At 50.7% G+C, this 18,907-nt stretch overlaps 1 protein-coding gene across 3 annotated transcripts in view; it reads right to left on the bottom strand.

Moving 5' to 3' along the window:
- Nucleotides 1–15,856: 15,856 nt before the first annotated feature.
- The window catches only part of RAB3D (RAB3D, member RAS oncogene family), a 51,747-nt gene continuing 48,696 nt past the window's right edge, over nt 15,857–18,907 (bottom strand). For all 3 annotated transcript variants that reach the window (XM_072149637.1, XM_072149635.1, XM_072149638.1), the window contains exons 4-5: nt 18,614–18,738; nt 15,857–16,680 (exon numbers count right to left, since the gene is read on the bottom strand). In XM_072149637.1, coding sequence (XP_072005738.1) covers nt 16,499–16,680; nt 18,614–18,738 — 307 coding nt within the window. In that variant the 3' untranslated portion in view covers nt 15,857–16,498. The remainder of the gene's footprint in view (nt 16,681–18,613; nt 18,739–18,907) is intronic.

Here is an 18,907-nt window from a genome sequence, read left to right as displayed (position 1 = left end):
CCTCTCACATGTACAGTACAGGGGATACACGCCACCGCTACATACATCACTCACATGTACAGTACAGGGGATACACGCCATCGCTACATACATCACTCACATGTACAGTACAGGGGATACACGCCATCGCTACATACATCACTCACATGTACAGTACAGGGGATACACGCCACCGCTACATACATCACTCACATGTACAGTACAGGGGACACACGCCACCGCTACATACATCACTAACATGTACAGTACAGGGGATACACGACATCGCTACATACATCACTCACATGTACAGTACAGGGGATACACGCCATCGCTACATACACCTCTCACATGTACAGTACAGGGGATACACGCCACCGCTACATACATCACTCACATGTACAGTACAGGGGATACACGCCACCGCTACATACATCACTCACATGTACAGTACAGGGGATACACGCCACCGCTACATACATCACTCACATGTACAGTACAGGGGATACACGCCACCGCTACATACATCACTCACATGTACAGTACAGGGGATACACGCCACCGCTACATACATCACTCACATGTACAGTACAGGGGATACACGCCACCGCTACATACATCACTCACATGTACAGTACAGGGGATACATGCCACCGCTACATACATCACTAACATGTACAGTACAGGGGATACACGCCACCGCTACATACATCACTCACATGTACAGTACAGGGGATACACGCCATCGCTACATACATCACTCACATGTACAGTACAGGGGATACACGCCATCGCTACATAGACCTCTCACATGTACAGTACAGGGGATACACGCCACCGCTACATACATCACTCACATGTACAGTACAGGGGATACACGCCACCGCTACATACACCTCTCACATGTACAGTACAGGGGATACACGCCACCGCTACATACATCACTCACATGTACAGTACAGGGGATACACGCCACCGCTACATACATCACTCACATGTACAGTACAGGGGATACACGCCATCACTACATACACCTCTCACATGTACAGTACAGGGGATACATGCCACCGCTACATACACCTCTCACATGTACAGTACAGGGGATACACGACACCGCTACATACATCACTCACATGTACAGTACAGGGGATACACGCCACCGCTACATAGACCTCTCACATGTACAGTACAGGGGATACACGCCATCACTACATACACCTCTCACATGTACAGTACAGGGGATACACGCCACCGCTACATACATCACTCACATGTACAGTACAGGGGATACACGCCACCGCTACATAGACCTCTCACATGTACAGTACAGGGGATACACGCCACCGCTACATACATCACTCACATGTACAGTACAGGGGATACACGACACCGCTACATACATCACTCACATGTACAGTACAGGGGATACACGCCACCGCTACATACATCACTCACATGTACAGTACAGGGGATACACGCCACCGCTACATAGACCTCTCACATGTACAGTACAGGGGATACACGCCATCGCTACATACATCACTCACATGTACAGTACAGGGGATACACGCCATCGCTACATACATCACTCACATGTACAGTACAGGGGATACACGCCATCGCTACATACATCACTAACATGTACAGTACAGGGGATACACGACACCGCTACATACATCACTCACATGTACAGTACAGGGGATACACGCCACCGCTACATACATCACTCACATGTACAGTACAGGGGATACACGCCATCGCTACATACATCTCTCACATGTACAGTACAGGGGATACACGCCACCGCTACATACATCACTCACATGTACAGTACAGGGGATACACGCCACCGCTACATACACCTCTCACATGTACAGTACAGGGGATACACGCCACCGCTACATACATCACTCACATGTACAGTACAGGGGATACACGCCACCGCTACATACATCACTCACATGTACAGTACAGGGGATACACGCCACCGCTACATACATCACTAACATGTACAGTACAGGGGATACACGACACCGCTACATACATCACTCACATGTACAGTACAGGGGATACACGCCACCGCTACATACATCACTAACATGTACAGTACAGGGGATACACGCCATCGCTACATACACCTCTCACATGTACAGTACAGGGGATACACGCCACCGCTACATACATCACTCACATGTACAGTACAGGGGATACACGCCACCGCTACATACATCACTCACATGTACAGTACAGGGGATACACGCCATCGCTACATACATCTCTCACATGTACAGTACAGGGGATACACGCCACCGCTACATACATCACTCACATGTACAGTACAGGGGATACACGCCACCGCTACATAGACCTCTCACATGTACAGTACAGGGGATACACGCCACCGCTACATACATCACTCACATGTACAGTACAGGGGATACACGCCACCGCTACATACATCACTCACATGTACAGTACAGGGGATACACGCCACCGCTACATACACGCCATCACATGTACAGTACAGGGGATACACGCCACCGCTACATAGACCTCTCACATGTACAGTACAGGGGATACACGCCATCGCTACATACACCTCTCACATGTACAGTACAGGGGATACACGCCACCGCTACATACATCACTCACATGTACAGTACAGGGGATACACGACACCGCTACATACATCACTCACATGTACAGTACAGGGGATACACGCCATCGCTACATACATCACTCACATGTACAGTACAGGGGATACACGACATCGCTACATACATCACTCACATGTACAGTACAGGGGATACACGCCACCGCTACATACATCACTCACATGTACAGTACAGGGGATACACGCCATCGCTACATACATCACTCACATGTACAGTACAAGGGATACACGCCATCACTACATACATCACTCACATGTACAGTACAGGGGATACACGCCATCACTACATACACCTCTCACATGTACAGTACAGGGGATACACGCCATCACTACATACACCTCTCACATGTACAGTACAGGGGATACACGCCACCGCTACATACACCTCTCACATGTACAGTACAGGGGATAAACGCCACCGCTACATACACCTCTCACATGTACAGTACAGGGGATACACGCCATCGCTACATACATCACTCACATGTACAGTACAGGGGATACACGCCATCACTACATACACCTCTCACATGTACAGTACAGGGGATACACGCCATCACTACATACACCTCTCACATGTACAGTACAGGGGATACACGCCATCGCTACATACACCTCTCACATGTACAGTACAGGGGATACACGCCACCGCTACATAGACCTCTCACATGTACAGTACAGGGGATACACGCCACCGCTACATACATCACTCACATGTACAGTACAGGGGATACACGCCACCGCTACATACACCTCTCACATGTACAGTACAGGGGATACACGCCATCGCTACATACATCACTCACATGTACAGTACAGGGGATACACGCCATCGCTACATACATCACTCACATGTACAGTACAGGGGATACACGCCATCGCTACATACATCACTCACATGTACAGTACAGGGGATACACGCCATCGCTACATACACCTCTCACATGTACAGTACAGGGGATACACGCCACCGCTACATACATCGCTCACATGTACAGTACAGGGGATACACGCCATCGCTACATACATCACTCACATGTACAGTACAGGGGATACACGCCATCGCTACATACACCTCTCACATGTACAGTACAGGGGATACACGCCACCGCTACATACACCTCTCACATGTACAGTACAGGGGATACACGCCATCGCTACATACACCTCTCACATGTACAGTACAGGGGATACACGCCATCACTACATACACCTCTCACATGTACAGTACAGGGGATACACGCCATCACTACATACACCTCTCACATGTACAGTACAGGGGATACACGCCACCGCTACATACACCTCTCACATGTACAGTACAGGGGATACACGCCACCGCTACATACACCACTCACATGTACAGTACAGGGGATACACGCCATCGCTACATACATCACTCACATGTACAGTACAGGGGATACACGCCATCGCTACATACACCTCTCACATGTACAGTACAGGGGATACACACCCCCGCTACATACACCTCTCACATGTACAGTACAGGGGATACACGCCATCGCTACATACATCACTCACATGTACAGCACAGGGGATACACGACACCGCTACATACATCACTCACATGTACAGTACAGGGGATACACGCCACCGCTACATACATCACTCACATGTACAGTACAGGGGATACACGCCACCGCTACATACACCTCTCACATGTACAGTACAGGGGATACACGCCACCGCTACATACACCTCTCACATGTACAGTACAGGGGATACACGCCACCGCTACATACATCACTCACATGTACAGTACAGGGGATACACGCCACCGCTACATACACCTCTCACATGTACAGTACAGGGGATACACGCCATCGCTACATACACCTCTCACATGTACAGTACAGGGGATACACGCCATCGCTACATACACCTCTCACATGTACAGTACAGGGGATACACGCCACCGCTACATACATCACTCACATGTACAGTACAGGGGATACACGCCATCGCTACATACATCACTCACATGTACAGTACAGGGGATACACGCCACTGCTACATACACCTCTCACATGTACAGTACAGGGGATACACGCCATCGATACATACACCTCTCACATGTACCGTACAGGGGATACACACCCCCGCTACATACAGCGCTCACATGTACAGTACAGGGGATACACGCCATCGCTACATACACCACTCACATGTACAGTACAGGGGATACACGCCATCGCTACATACATCACTCACATGTACAGTACAGGGGATACACGCCACTGCTACATACACCTCTCACATGTACAGTACAGGGGATACACGCCACCGCTACATACATCACTCACATGTACAGTACAGGGGATACACGCCATCGCTACATACATCACTCACATGTACAGTACAGGGGATACACGCCACCGCTACATACATCACTCACATGTACAGTACAGGGGATACACGCCACCGCTACATACATCTCTCACATGTACAGTACAGGGGATACACGCCATCGCTACATACATCACTCACATGTACAGTACAGGGGATACACGCCATCGCTACATACATCACTCACATGTACAGTACAGGGGATACACGCCATCGCTACATACACCTCTCACATGTACAGTACAGGGGATACACGCCATCGATACATACACCTCTCACATGTACAGTACAGGGGATACACGCCACCGCTACATACACCACTCACATGTACAGTACAAGGGATACACGCCATCGCTACATACATCACTCACATGTACAGTACAGGGGATACACGCCATCGCTACATACACCTCTCACATGTACAGCACAGGGGATACACGCCATCGCTACATACATCACTCACATGTACAGCACAGGGGATACACGCCATCACATGTACAGTACAGTGGATACACGCCATCACTACATACATCACTCACATGTACAGTACAGGGGATACACGCCACCGCTACATACACCTCTCACATGTACAGTAGAGGGGATACACCCCATCGCTACATACACCACTCACATGTACAGTACAGGGGATACACGCCATCGCTACATACACCTCTCACATGTACAGTACAGGGGATACACGCCATCGCTACATACACCTCTCACATGTACAGTACAGGGGATACACGCCACCGCTACATACATCACTCACATGTACAGTACAGGGGATACACGCCATCGCTACATACATCACTCACATGTACAGTACAGGGGATACACGCCACCGCTACATACATCACTCACATGTACAGTACAGGGGATACACGCCACCGCTACATACATCACTCACATGTACAGTACAGGGGATACACGCCATCACATGTACAGTACAGGGGATACACGCCATCACATGTACAGTACAGTGGATACACGCCATCACATGTACAGTACAGGGGATACACGCCATCACATGTACAGTACAGTGGATACACGCCATCACATGTACAGTACAGTGGATACACGCCATCACATGTACAGTACAGGGGATACACGCCATCACATGTACAGTACAGGGTATACACGCCATCACATGTACAGTACAGGGGATACACGCCATCACATGTACAGTACAGGGGATACACGCCATCACATGTACAGTACAGGGGATACACGCCATCACATGTACAGTACAGGGGATACACGCCATCACATGTACAGTACAGGGGATACACGCCATCGCTACATACACCTCTCACATGTACAGTACAGGGGATACACGCCATCGCTACATACATCACTCACATGTACAGTACAGGGGATACACGCCATCACATGTACAGTACAGGGGATACACGCCATCACATGTACAGTACAGTGGATACACGCCATCACATGTACAGTACAATGGATACACGCCATCACATGTACAGTACAGGGGATACACGCCATCACATGTACAGTACAGGGGATACACGCCATCACATGTACAGTACAGTGGATACACGCCATCACATGTACAGTACAGGGGATACACGCCATCGCTACATACACCTCTCACATGTACAGTACAGGGGATACACGCCATCGCTACATACATCACTCACATGTACAGTACAGGGGATACACGCCATCACATGTACAGTACAGTGGATACACGCCATCACATGTACAGTACAGTGGATACACGCCATCACATGTACAGTACAGGGGATACACGCCATCACATGTACAGTACAGGGGATACACGCCATCACATGTACAGTACAGGGGATACACGCCATCACATGTACAGTACAGGGGATACACGCCATCACATGTACAGTACAGGGGATACACGCCATCACATGTACAGTACAGGGGATACACGCCATCACATGTACAGTACATCACATGTTACTGAAGACGTGGAGGCCAGAGGGAAAATATCACTTCTCTCACTTGTATTTTCTAAAGGAAAACCCTAGGTGTGTGCTCTGCAAGGTAAATATTTAACTTGATCGCTAATGAGGCCGTTCTGTAAACATCACCTAAAGATCCTGTGCAGGAATCCTGCAAATATTACTATACATGGGGAAGATGTGTCTCACACCATAGACAAAGGGATTGTTAGAAATTCACAGACATATCCCATACTGGAACATCAGGACACACAGGCCTCTCCTCCTCCTCCTAATACACAGACATCAGGACACACAGACCTCTCCTCCTCCTCCTAATACACAGACATCAGGACACACAGGCCTCTCCTCCTCCTCCTAATACACAGACATCAGGACACACAGGCCTCTCCTCCTCCTCCTAATACACAGACATCAGGACACACAGGCCTCTCCTCCTCCTCCTAATACACAGACATCAGGACACACAGGCCTCTCCTCCTCCTCCTAATACACAGACATCAGGACACACAGACCTCTCCTCCTCCTCCTAATACACAGACATCAGGACACACAGACCTCTCCTCCTCCTCCTAATACACAGACATCAGGACACACAGACCTCTCCTCCTCCTAATACACAGACATCAGGACACACAGACCTCTCCTCCTCCTAATACACAGACATCAGGACACACAGACCTCTCCTCCTCCTAATACACAGACATCAGGACACACAGACCTCTCCTTTTCCTCCTAATACACAGCCATCAGGACACACAGACCTCTCCTCCTCCTCCTAATACACAGACATCAGGACACACTGACCTCTCCTCCTCCTCCTAATACACAGACATCAGGACACACAGACCTCTCCTCCTCCTCCTAATACACAGACATCAGGACACACAGATCTCTCCTCCTCCTAATACACAGACATCAGGACACACAGACCTCTCCTCCTCCTAATACACAGACATCAGGACACACAGACCTCTACTCCTTCTAATACACAGACATCAGGACACACAGACCTCTCCTCCTAATACACAGACATCAGGACACACAGACCTCTCCTCCTCCTCCTAATACACAGACATCAGGACACACAGGCCTCTCCTCCTCCTCCTAATACACAGACATCAGGACACACAGGCCTCTCCTCCTCCTCCTAATACACAGACATCAGGACACACAGGCCTCTCCTCCTCCTCCTAATACACAGACATCAGGACACACAGACCTCTCCTCCTCCTCCTAATACACAGACATCAGGACACACAGACCTCTCCTCCTCCTCCTAATACACAGACATCAGGACACACAGACCTCTCCTCCTCCTAATACACAGACATCAGGACACACAGACCTCTCCTCCTCCTAATACACAGACATCAGGACACACAGACCTCTCCTTTTCCTCCTAATACACAGCCATCAGGACACACAGACCTCTCCTCCTCCTCCTAATACACAGACATCAGGACACACTGACCTCTCCTCCTCCTACTAATACACAGACATCAGGACACACAGACCTCTCCTCCTCCTCCTAATACACAGACATCAGGACACACAGACCTCTCCTCCTCCTAATACACAGACATCAGGACACACAGATCTCTCCTCCTCCTCCTAATACACAGACATCAGGACACACAGACCTCTCCTCCTAATACACAGACATCAGGACACACAGACCTCTCCTCCTAATACACAGACATCAGGACACACAGACCTCTCCTCCTGCTCCTAATACACAGACATCAGGACACACAGACCTCTCCTCCTCCTCCTAATACACAGACATCAGGACACACAGGCCTCTCCTCCTCCTCCTAATACACAGACATCAGTACACACAGACCTCTCCTCCTCCTCCTAATACACAGACATCAGGACACACATACCTCTCCTCCTAATACACAGACATCAGTACACACAGACCTCTCCTCCTCCTCCTAATACACAGACATCAGGACACACAGACCTCTCCTCCTCCTAATACACAGACATCAGGACACACAGACCTCTCCTCCTAATACACAGACATCAGGACACACAGACCTCTCCTCCTAATACACAGACATCAGGACACACAGACCTCTCCTCCTGCTCCTAATACACAGACATCAGGACACACAGACCTCTCCTCCTCCTCCTAATACACAGACATCAGGACACACAGGCCTCTCCTCCTCCTCCTAATACACAGACATCAGTACACACAGACCTCTCCTCCTCCTCCTAATACACAGACATCAGGACACACATACCTCTCCTCCTAATACACAGACATCAGTACACACAGACCTCTCCTCCTAATACACAGACATCAGGACACACAGACCTCTCCTCCTCCTAATACACAGACATCAGGACACACAGACCTCTCCTCCTCCTCCTAATACACAGACATCAGGACACACAGACCTCTCCTCCTAATACACAGACATCAGTACACACAGACCTCTCCTCCTCCTCCTAATACACAGACATCAGGACACACAGACCTCTCCTCCTAATACACAGACATCAGGACACAAAGACCTCTCCTCCTCCTAATACACAGACATCAGGACACACAGACCTCTCCTCCTGCTCCTAATACACAGACATCAGGACACACAGACCTCTCCTCCTCCTCCTAATACACAGACATCAGGACACACAGGCCTCTCCTCCTCCTCCTAATACACAGACATCAGTACACACAGACCTCTCCTCCTCCTCCTAATACACAGACATCAGGACACACATACCTCTCCTCCTAATACACAGACATCAGTACACACAGACCTCGCCTCCTCCTCCTAATACACAGACATCAGGACACACAGACCTCTCCTCCTCCTCCTAATACACAGACATCAGGACACACAGACCTCTCCTACTCCTCCTAATACACAGACATCAGGACACACAGACCTCTCCTCCTCCTAATACACAGACATCAGGACACACAGACCTCTCCTCCTCCTAATACACAGACATCAGGACACACCGACCTCTCCTCCTAATACACAGACATCAGGACACACAGACCTCTCCTCCTAATACACAGACATCAGTACACACAGACCTCTCCTCCTCCTCCTAATACACAGACATCAGGACACACAGGCCTCTCCTCCTAATACACAGACATCAGTACACACAGACCTCTCCTCCTCCTCCTAATACACAGACATCAGGACACACATACCTCTCCTCCTAATACACAGACATCAGTACACACAGACCTCTCCTCCTCCTCCTAATACACAGACATCAGGACACACAGACCTCCCTCCTCCTAATACACAGACATCAGGACACACAGACCTCTCCTCCTCCTAATACACAGACATCAGGACACACAGACCTCTCCTCCTAATACACAGACATCAGGACACACAGACCTCTCCTCCTCCTCCTAATACACAGACATCAGGACACACAGACCTCTCCTCCTCCTAATACACAGACATCAGGACACACAGACCTCTCCTCCTAATACACAGACATCAGTACACACAGACCTCTCCTCCTCCTCCTAATACACAGACATCAGGACACACAGACCTCTCCTCCTCCTCCTAATACACAGACATCAGGACACACAGACCTCTCCTCCTCCTCCTAATACACAGACATCAGGACACACAGACCTCTCCTCCTAATACACAGACATCAGGACACAAAGACCTCTCCTCCTCCTAATACACAGACATCAGGACACACAGACCTCTCCTCCTAATACACAGACATCAGGACACACAGACCTCTCCTCCTCCTCCTAATACACAGACATCAGGACACACAGACCTCTCCTCCTCCTCCTAATACACAGACATCAGGACACACAGACCTCTCCTCCTCCTCCTAATACACAGACATCAGGACACACAGGCCTCTCCTCCTCCTCCTAATACACAGACATCAGGACACACAGACCTCTCCTCCTAATACACAGACATCAGGACACACAGACCTCTCCTCCTAATACACAGACATCAGTACACACAGACCTCTCCTCCTCCTCCTAATACACAGACATCAGGACACACAGGCCTCTCCTCCTCCTCCTAATACACAGACATCAGGACACACAGACCTCTCCTCCTCCTCCTAATACACAGACATCAGGACACACAGGCCTCTCCTCCTCCTCCTAATACACAGACATCAGGACACAGACCTCTCCTCCTAATACACAGACATCAGGACACACAGACCTCTCCTCCTAATACACAGACATCAGTACACACAGACCTCTCCTCCTCCTCCTAATACACAGACATCAGGACACACAGACCTCTCCTCCTCCTCCTAATACACAGACATCAGGACACACAGACCTCTCCTCCTCCTCCTAATACACAGACATCAGGACACACAGACCTCTCCTCCTCCTCCTAATACACAGACATCAGGACACACAGACCTCTCCTCCTAATACACAGACATCAGGACACACAGACCTCTCCTCCTCCTCCTAATACACAGACATCAGGACACACAGACCTCTCCTCCTCCTCCTAATACACAGACATCAGGACACACAGACCTCTCCTCCTCCTCCTAATACACAGACATCAGGACACACAGACCTCTCCTCCTCCTCCTAATACACAGACATCAGGACACACAGACCTCTCCTCCTCCTAATACACAGACATCAGGACACACAGACCTCTCCTCCTCCTCCTAATACACAGACATCAGGACACACAGACCTCTCCTCCTAATACACAGACATCAGGACACACAGACCTCTCCTCCTCCTAATACACAGACATCAGGACACACAGACCTCTCCTCCTCCTCCTAATACACAGACATCAGGACACACAGACCTCTCCTCCTCCTCCTAATACACAGACATCAGGACACACAGGCCTCTCCTCCTCCTCCTAATACACAGACATCAGGACACACAGACCTCTCCTCCTAATACCCAGACATCAGGACACACAGACCTCTCCTCCTAATACACAGACATCAGGACACACAGACCTCTCCTCCTAATACACAGACATCAGTACACACAGACCTCTCCTCCTCCTCCTAATACACAGACATCAGGACACACATGCCTCTCCTCCTCCTCCTAATACACAGACATCAGTACACACAGACCTCTCCTCCTCCTCCTAATACACAGACATCAGGACACACATACCTCTCCTCCTAATACACAGACATCAGTACACACAGACCTCTCCTCCTCCTCCTAATACACAGACATCAGGACACACAGACCTCCCTCCTCCTAATACACAGACATCAGGACACACAGACCTCTCCTCCTCCTAATACACAGACATCAGGACACACAGACCTCTCCTCCTAATACACAGACATCAGGACACACAGACCTCTCCTCCTAATACACAGACATCAGGACACAAAGACCTCTCCTCCTCCTAATACACAGACATCAGGACACACAGACCTCTCCTCCTAATACACAGACATCAGGACACACAGACCTCTCCTCCTCCTCCTAATACACAGACATCAGGACACACAGACCTCTCCTCCTCCTCCTAATACACAGACATCAGGATACACAGACCTCTCCTCCTCCTCCTAATACACAGACATCAGGACACACAGACCTCTCCTCCTCCTCCTAATACACAGACATCAGGACACACAGACCTCTCCTCCTAATACACAGACATCAGGACACACAGACCTCTCCTCCTCCTAATACACAGACATCAGGACACACAGACCTCTCCTCCTCCTAATACACTGACATCAGGACACACAGACCTCTCCTCCTCTTAATACACTGACATCAGGACACACAGACCTCTCCTCCTCCTAATACACAGACATCAGGACACACAGACCTCTCCTCCTCCTCCTAATACAGAGACATCAGGACACACAGACCTCTCCTCCTCCTCCTAATACACAGACATCAGGACACACAGACCTCTCCTCCTCCTCCTAATACACAGACATCAGGACACACAGACCTCTCCTCCTCCCTCCTAATACACAGACATCAGGACACACAGACCTCTCCTCCTAATACACAGACATCAGGACACACAGACCTCTCCTCCTCCTAATACACAGACATCAGGACACACAGACCTCTCCTCCTCCTCCTAATACACAGACATCAGGACACACAGACCTCTCCTCCTAATACACAGACATCAGGACACACAGGCCTCTCCTCCTCCTCCTAATACACAGACATCAGGACACACAGACCTCTCCTCCTAATAGACAGACATCAGGACACACAGACCTCTCCTCCTAATACACAGACATCAGTACACACAGACCTCTCCTCCTAATACACAGACATCAGGACACACAGGCCTCTCCTCCTCCTCCTAATACACAGACATCAGTACACACAGACCTCTCCTCCTCCTCCTAATACACAGACATCAGGACACACATACCTCTCCTCCTAATACACAGACATCAGTACACACAGACCTCTCCTCCTCCTAATACACAGACATCAGGATACACAGACCTCTCCTCCTCCTCCTAATACACAGACATCAGGACACACAGACCTCTCCTCCTTCTCCTAATACACAGACATCAGGATACACAGACCTCTCCTCCTCCTCCTAATACACAGACATCAGGACACACAGACCTCTCCTCCTCCTCCTAATACACAGACATCAGGACACAGACTCTCCTCCTCCTCCTAATACACAGACATCAGGACACACAGACCTCTCCTCCTCCTCCTAATACACAGACATCAGGACACACAGACCTCTCCTCCTCCTCCTAATACACAGACATCAGGACACACAGACCTCTCCTCCTCCTCCTAATACACAGACATCAGGACACACAGACCTCTCCTCCTCCTCCTAATACACAGACATCAGGACACACAGACCTCTCCTCCTCCTCCTAATACACAGACATCAGGACACACAGACCTCTCCTCCTCCTCCTAATACACAGACATCAGGACACACAGACCTCTCCTCCTCCTCCTAATACACAGACATCAGGACACACAGACCTCTCCTCCTCCTCCTAATACACAGACATCAGGACACACAGACCTCTCCTCCTCCTAATACACAGACATCAGGACACACAGACCTCTCCTCCTCCTAATACACAGACATCAGGACACACAGACCTCTCCTCCTCCTAATACACTGACATCAGGACACACAGACCTCTCCTCCTCCTCCTAATACACAGACATCAGGACACACAGACCTCTCCTCCTCCTCCTAATACACAGACATCAGGACACACAGACCTCTCCTCCTCCTCCTAATACACAGACATCAGGACACACAGACCTCTCCTCCTCCTCCTAATACACAGACATCAGGACACACAGACCTCTCCTCCTAATACACAGACATCAGGACACACAGACCTCTCCTCCTCCTAATACACAGACATCAGGACACACAGACCTCTCCTCCTCCTCCTAATACACAGACATCAGGACACACAGACCTCTCCTCCTAATACACAGACATCAGGACACACAGGCCTCTCCTCCTCCTCCTAATACACAGACATCAGGACACACAGACCTCTCCTCCTAATAGACAGACATCAGGACACACAGACCTCTCCTCCTAATACACAGACATCAGTACACACAGACCTCTCCTCCTAATACACAGACATCAGGACACACAGGCCTCTCCTCCTCCTCCTAATACACAGACATCAGTACACACAGACCTCTCCTCCTCCTCCTAATACACAGACATCAGGACACACATACCTCTCCTCCTAATACACAGACATCAGTACACACAGACCTCTCCTCCTCCTAATACACAGACATCAGGATACACAGACCTCTCCTCCTCCTCCTAATACACAGACATCAGGACACACAGACCTCTCCTCCTTCTCCTAATACACAGACATCAGGATACACAGACCTCTCCTCCTCCTCCTAATACACAGACATCAGGACACACAGACCTCTCCTCCTCCTCCTAATACACAGACATCAGGACACACAGACCTCTCCTCCTCCTCCTAATACACAGACATCAGGACACACAGACCTCTCCTCCTCCTCCTAATACACAGACATCAGGACACACAGACCTCTCCTCCTCCTCCTAATACACAGACATCAGGACACACAGACCTCTCCTCCTCCTCCTAATACACAGACATCAGGACACACAGACCTTTCCTCCTCCTAATACACAGACATCAGGACACAAAGACCTCTCCTCCTCCTCCTCCTAATACACAGACATCAGGACACACAGACCTCTCCTCCTCCTCCTAATACACAGACATCAGGACACACAGACCTCTCCTGCTCCTCCTAATACACAGACATCAGGACACACAGACCTCTCCTCCTCCTCCTAATACACAGACATCAGGACACACAGACCTCTCCTCCTCCTCCTAATACACAGACATCAGGACACACAGACCTCTCCTCCTCCTCCTAATACACAGACATCAGGACACACAGACCTCTCCTCCTCCTCCTAATACACAGACATCAGGACACACAGACCTCTCCTCCTCCTCCTAATACACAGACATCAGGACACACAGACCTCTCCTCCTCCTCCTAATACACAGACATCAGGACACACAGACCTCTCCTCCTCCTCCTAATACACAGACATCAGGACACACAGACCTTTCCTCCTCCTAATACACAGACATCAGGACACAAAGACCTCTCCTCCTCCTCCTCCTAATACACAGACATCAGGACACACAGACCTCTCCTCCTCCTCCTAATACACAGACATCAGGACACACAGACCTCTCCTCCTCCTCCTAATACACAGACATCAGGACACACAGACCTCTCCTCCTCCTCCTAATACACAGACATCAGGACACACAGACCTCTCCTCCTAATATCAGGGGACGCCCCTCTACACAGTCACATGTGATAGATACAATAAAAGGAGATTTCCTTTTATTAAAAATGTAAACATGTCATATAATTATATTACACCAGCAGAGAGGGAACGTCTGGAGCAGTAACACCTTCATTAGTGACACCCAAATATATACATCAGCCCCTGCGTGTCAGTGACCCCAGCGTGACCCCGCCCTCAGTCCATCACGGGGAGTCCCCTCCGATTTCTAAGTTCCCCTCCAGAAGGTTCATGCGGAGCATCAGAAACCATGCAGAGCAATGCTTTACCGACCCCTCAAACCTTGGCATCATATATCTATGGGCACAATGGGTTAATCTTTGGCACTTAATGGTTGGGCAACACAGATTTGGGTCTAGGGAAGACCCTGACTGTGATACCATAAGGCCTCATAGACCCTCAGTCACAGCTCTTGGGTTGGATGAGCGGGAGATTCCTTATCTGTAACAATGGAGTAGCTCAGGGATATGTATGTAACAACGTCTGTGGAGATATGTCACATGCTCAGCTGGGGGTGTAATACGAGCAGTCACCCCCCACCACCCCTATGGGCCTCATACAGCCCCGGGGGGTAGGAGTTACTGCCCCATGAGGGCATCTCGCTGAGCTTTGACAAGAGACGTCTCTCTGACCTAGTTGGACATTTGGTGGAAATATTTTGGGGACTAACAAGAGCAGTTACTCTGCTCCTTGGTGGAAGCGTCACTGAGCTGAGCGGTTCCGCTTGATGGTACTGGTCCGTTCTCCAGGCTTTCATTCATCTTCTCGCAGATAACGTCGACTAAACGTTCAAACACTTGTTTCACGTTGATGTTCTCTTTCGCGCTAGCTTCAAAAAACTCAAACCCTTAGGAGAGAAGAAGAAGAATGACCGGTTACTGAAGCATCTGCTCTACACAAATCCATAGCGGTCTAGCACCATTAAGTGCCATATGCTGTGTAGTGGCCACGCATGGAACTGCAGCTCAGTCGTATTCACTTGGTTCTTGATGGAGGTGGGGACCATCACTTATCTGATATTGATAATCAATACTAACTATTGATCATCAATTATTTAAACCCCATTCAAAGAAAATTAGACTATAGGCCCCTACATTCAGCAGCTCAGGACTGAAGACCTCAGAGCAGGGGTGTCAAACTCATTTTTACCAGGGGCCATCTCAGCCTCTTGGTTGCCCAAAAGGGACAAATGTAATTGTAGTAGTTACATTTATACAGCAGTACTAGTACAATTAGCCATTTGAGGGCAACCAAGAGCTATTGTGCAATTACTTGAGACACACGCAGGGAAAGTATGTGCCCCCACGGCAGCCAGCGGTCACAGTGTCCCCACACGACAGCCAGCGGTCACAGCGTCCCCACACGGCAGCCAGCGGTCACAGCGTCCCCACACGGCAGCCAGCGGTCACAGTGTCCCCACACGGCAGCCAGCGGTCACAGCGTCCCCACACGGCAGCCAGCGGTCACAGCGTCCCCACACGGCAGCCAGCGGTCACAGCGTCCCCACACGGCAGCCAGCGGTCACAGCGTCCCCACACGGCAGCCAGCGGTCACAGCGTCCCCACACGGCAGCCAGCGGTCACAGCGTCCCCACACGGCAGCCAGCGGTCACAGCGTCCCCACACGGCAGCCAGCGGTCACAGCGTCCCCACACGGCAGCCAGCGGTCACAGCGTCCCCACACGGCAGCCAGCGGTCACAGCGTCCCCACACGGCAGCCAGCGGTCACAGCGTCCCCACACGGCAGCCAGCGGTCACAGCGTCCCCACACGGCAGCCAGCGGTCACAGCGTCCCCACACGGCAGCCAGCGGTCACAGCGTCCCCACACGGCAGCCAACGGTCACAGCGTCCCCACACGGCAGCCAACGGTCACAGCGTCCCCACACGGCAGCCAACGGTCACAGCGTCCCCACACGGCAGCCAACGGTCACAGCGTCCCCACACGGCAGCCAACGGTCACAGCGTCCCCACACGGCAGCCAACGGTCACAGCGTCCCCACGCGGCAGCCAACGGTCACAGCGTCCCCACGCGGCAGCCAACGGTCACAGCGTCCCCACACGGCAGCCAACGGTCACAGCGTCCCCACGCGGCAGCCAACGGTCACAGCGTCCCCACGCGGCAGCCAACGGTCACAGCGTCCCCACGCGGCAGCCAACGGTCACAGCGTCCCCACGCGGCAGCCAACGGTCACAGCGTCCCCACGCGGCAGCCAACGGTCACAGCGTCCCCACGCGGCAGCCAACGGTCACAGCGTCCCCACGCGGCAGCCAACGGTCACAGCGTCCCCACGCGGCAGCCAACGGTCACAGCGTCCCCACGCGGCAGCCAACGGTCACAGCGTCCCCACACGGCAGCCAACGGTCACAGCGTCCCCACACGGCAGCCAACGGTCACAGCGTCCCCACACGGCAGCCAACGGTCACAGTGTCCCCACACGACAGCCATAGTGCCCCAACATTTACTCCCCTCTTCCCCTAGGAAGCAGCAGTCTTGTTTATTCCTGTGTGTTTGGACTGTACGCGGTGGCTTACAATTGTTGCACACACACAGGCGGCTGCTGCTTCGGGGGAGCGGGTAAAGGCGAGTACTTTGCCCCTATGCTGCTGTGCACTGGGGGACGGGCCGGATAACACAAGTGATGGTTTTGGCTCAAGAGGCTTGTATTTGACACCGTGCCTCAGAGCATCACCGTAACGGGAAGTAGAATATTCTGGTGTTACACTTTACCAAAAACTATAGACATATAATTCCTATCCCGATAAATCCAAACCCGTGTTACCTAATTCTTCAGCCAGCCTGCGCCCCTCCTCTGCAGGGATCACTCGATCATCTTCTAAGTCACACTTGTTTCCAACCAGCAGGACCTGTGCGTTATCCCAGGAGTAGGTTTTGATTTGGGTCGCCCTATATTGTGAAGGGGAAACATAAGATTAATAAAAATGTCTGCTACAATGTCTGTCCTCCTCTCTTCTGATCAGCCGATTATCGTACATCTATCGAGAGAATCGGACAAAACAATGATATTGGGAAATGGAGGGTCAAGCGATGTACCAGGGGTAGCTGGCTGATGGTT

Source organism: Engystomops pustulosus, chromosome 4, assembly GCF_040894005.1.
Source record: "Engystomops pustulosus chromosome 4, aEngPut4.maternal, whole genome shotgun sequence".
Taxonomy (NCBI): domain Eukaryota; kingdom Metazoa; phylum Chordata; class Amphibia; order Anura; family Leptodactylidae; genus Engystomops; species Engystomops pustulosus.
The sequence above is the reverse complement of the archived record's forward strand: the minus strand, read 5'-3'. Positions and strand labels throughout refer to the sequence as shown.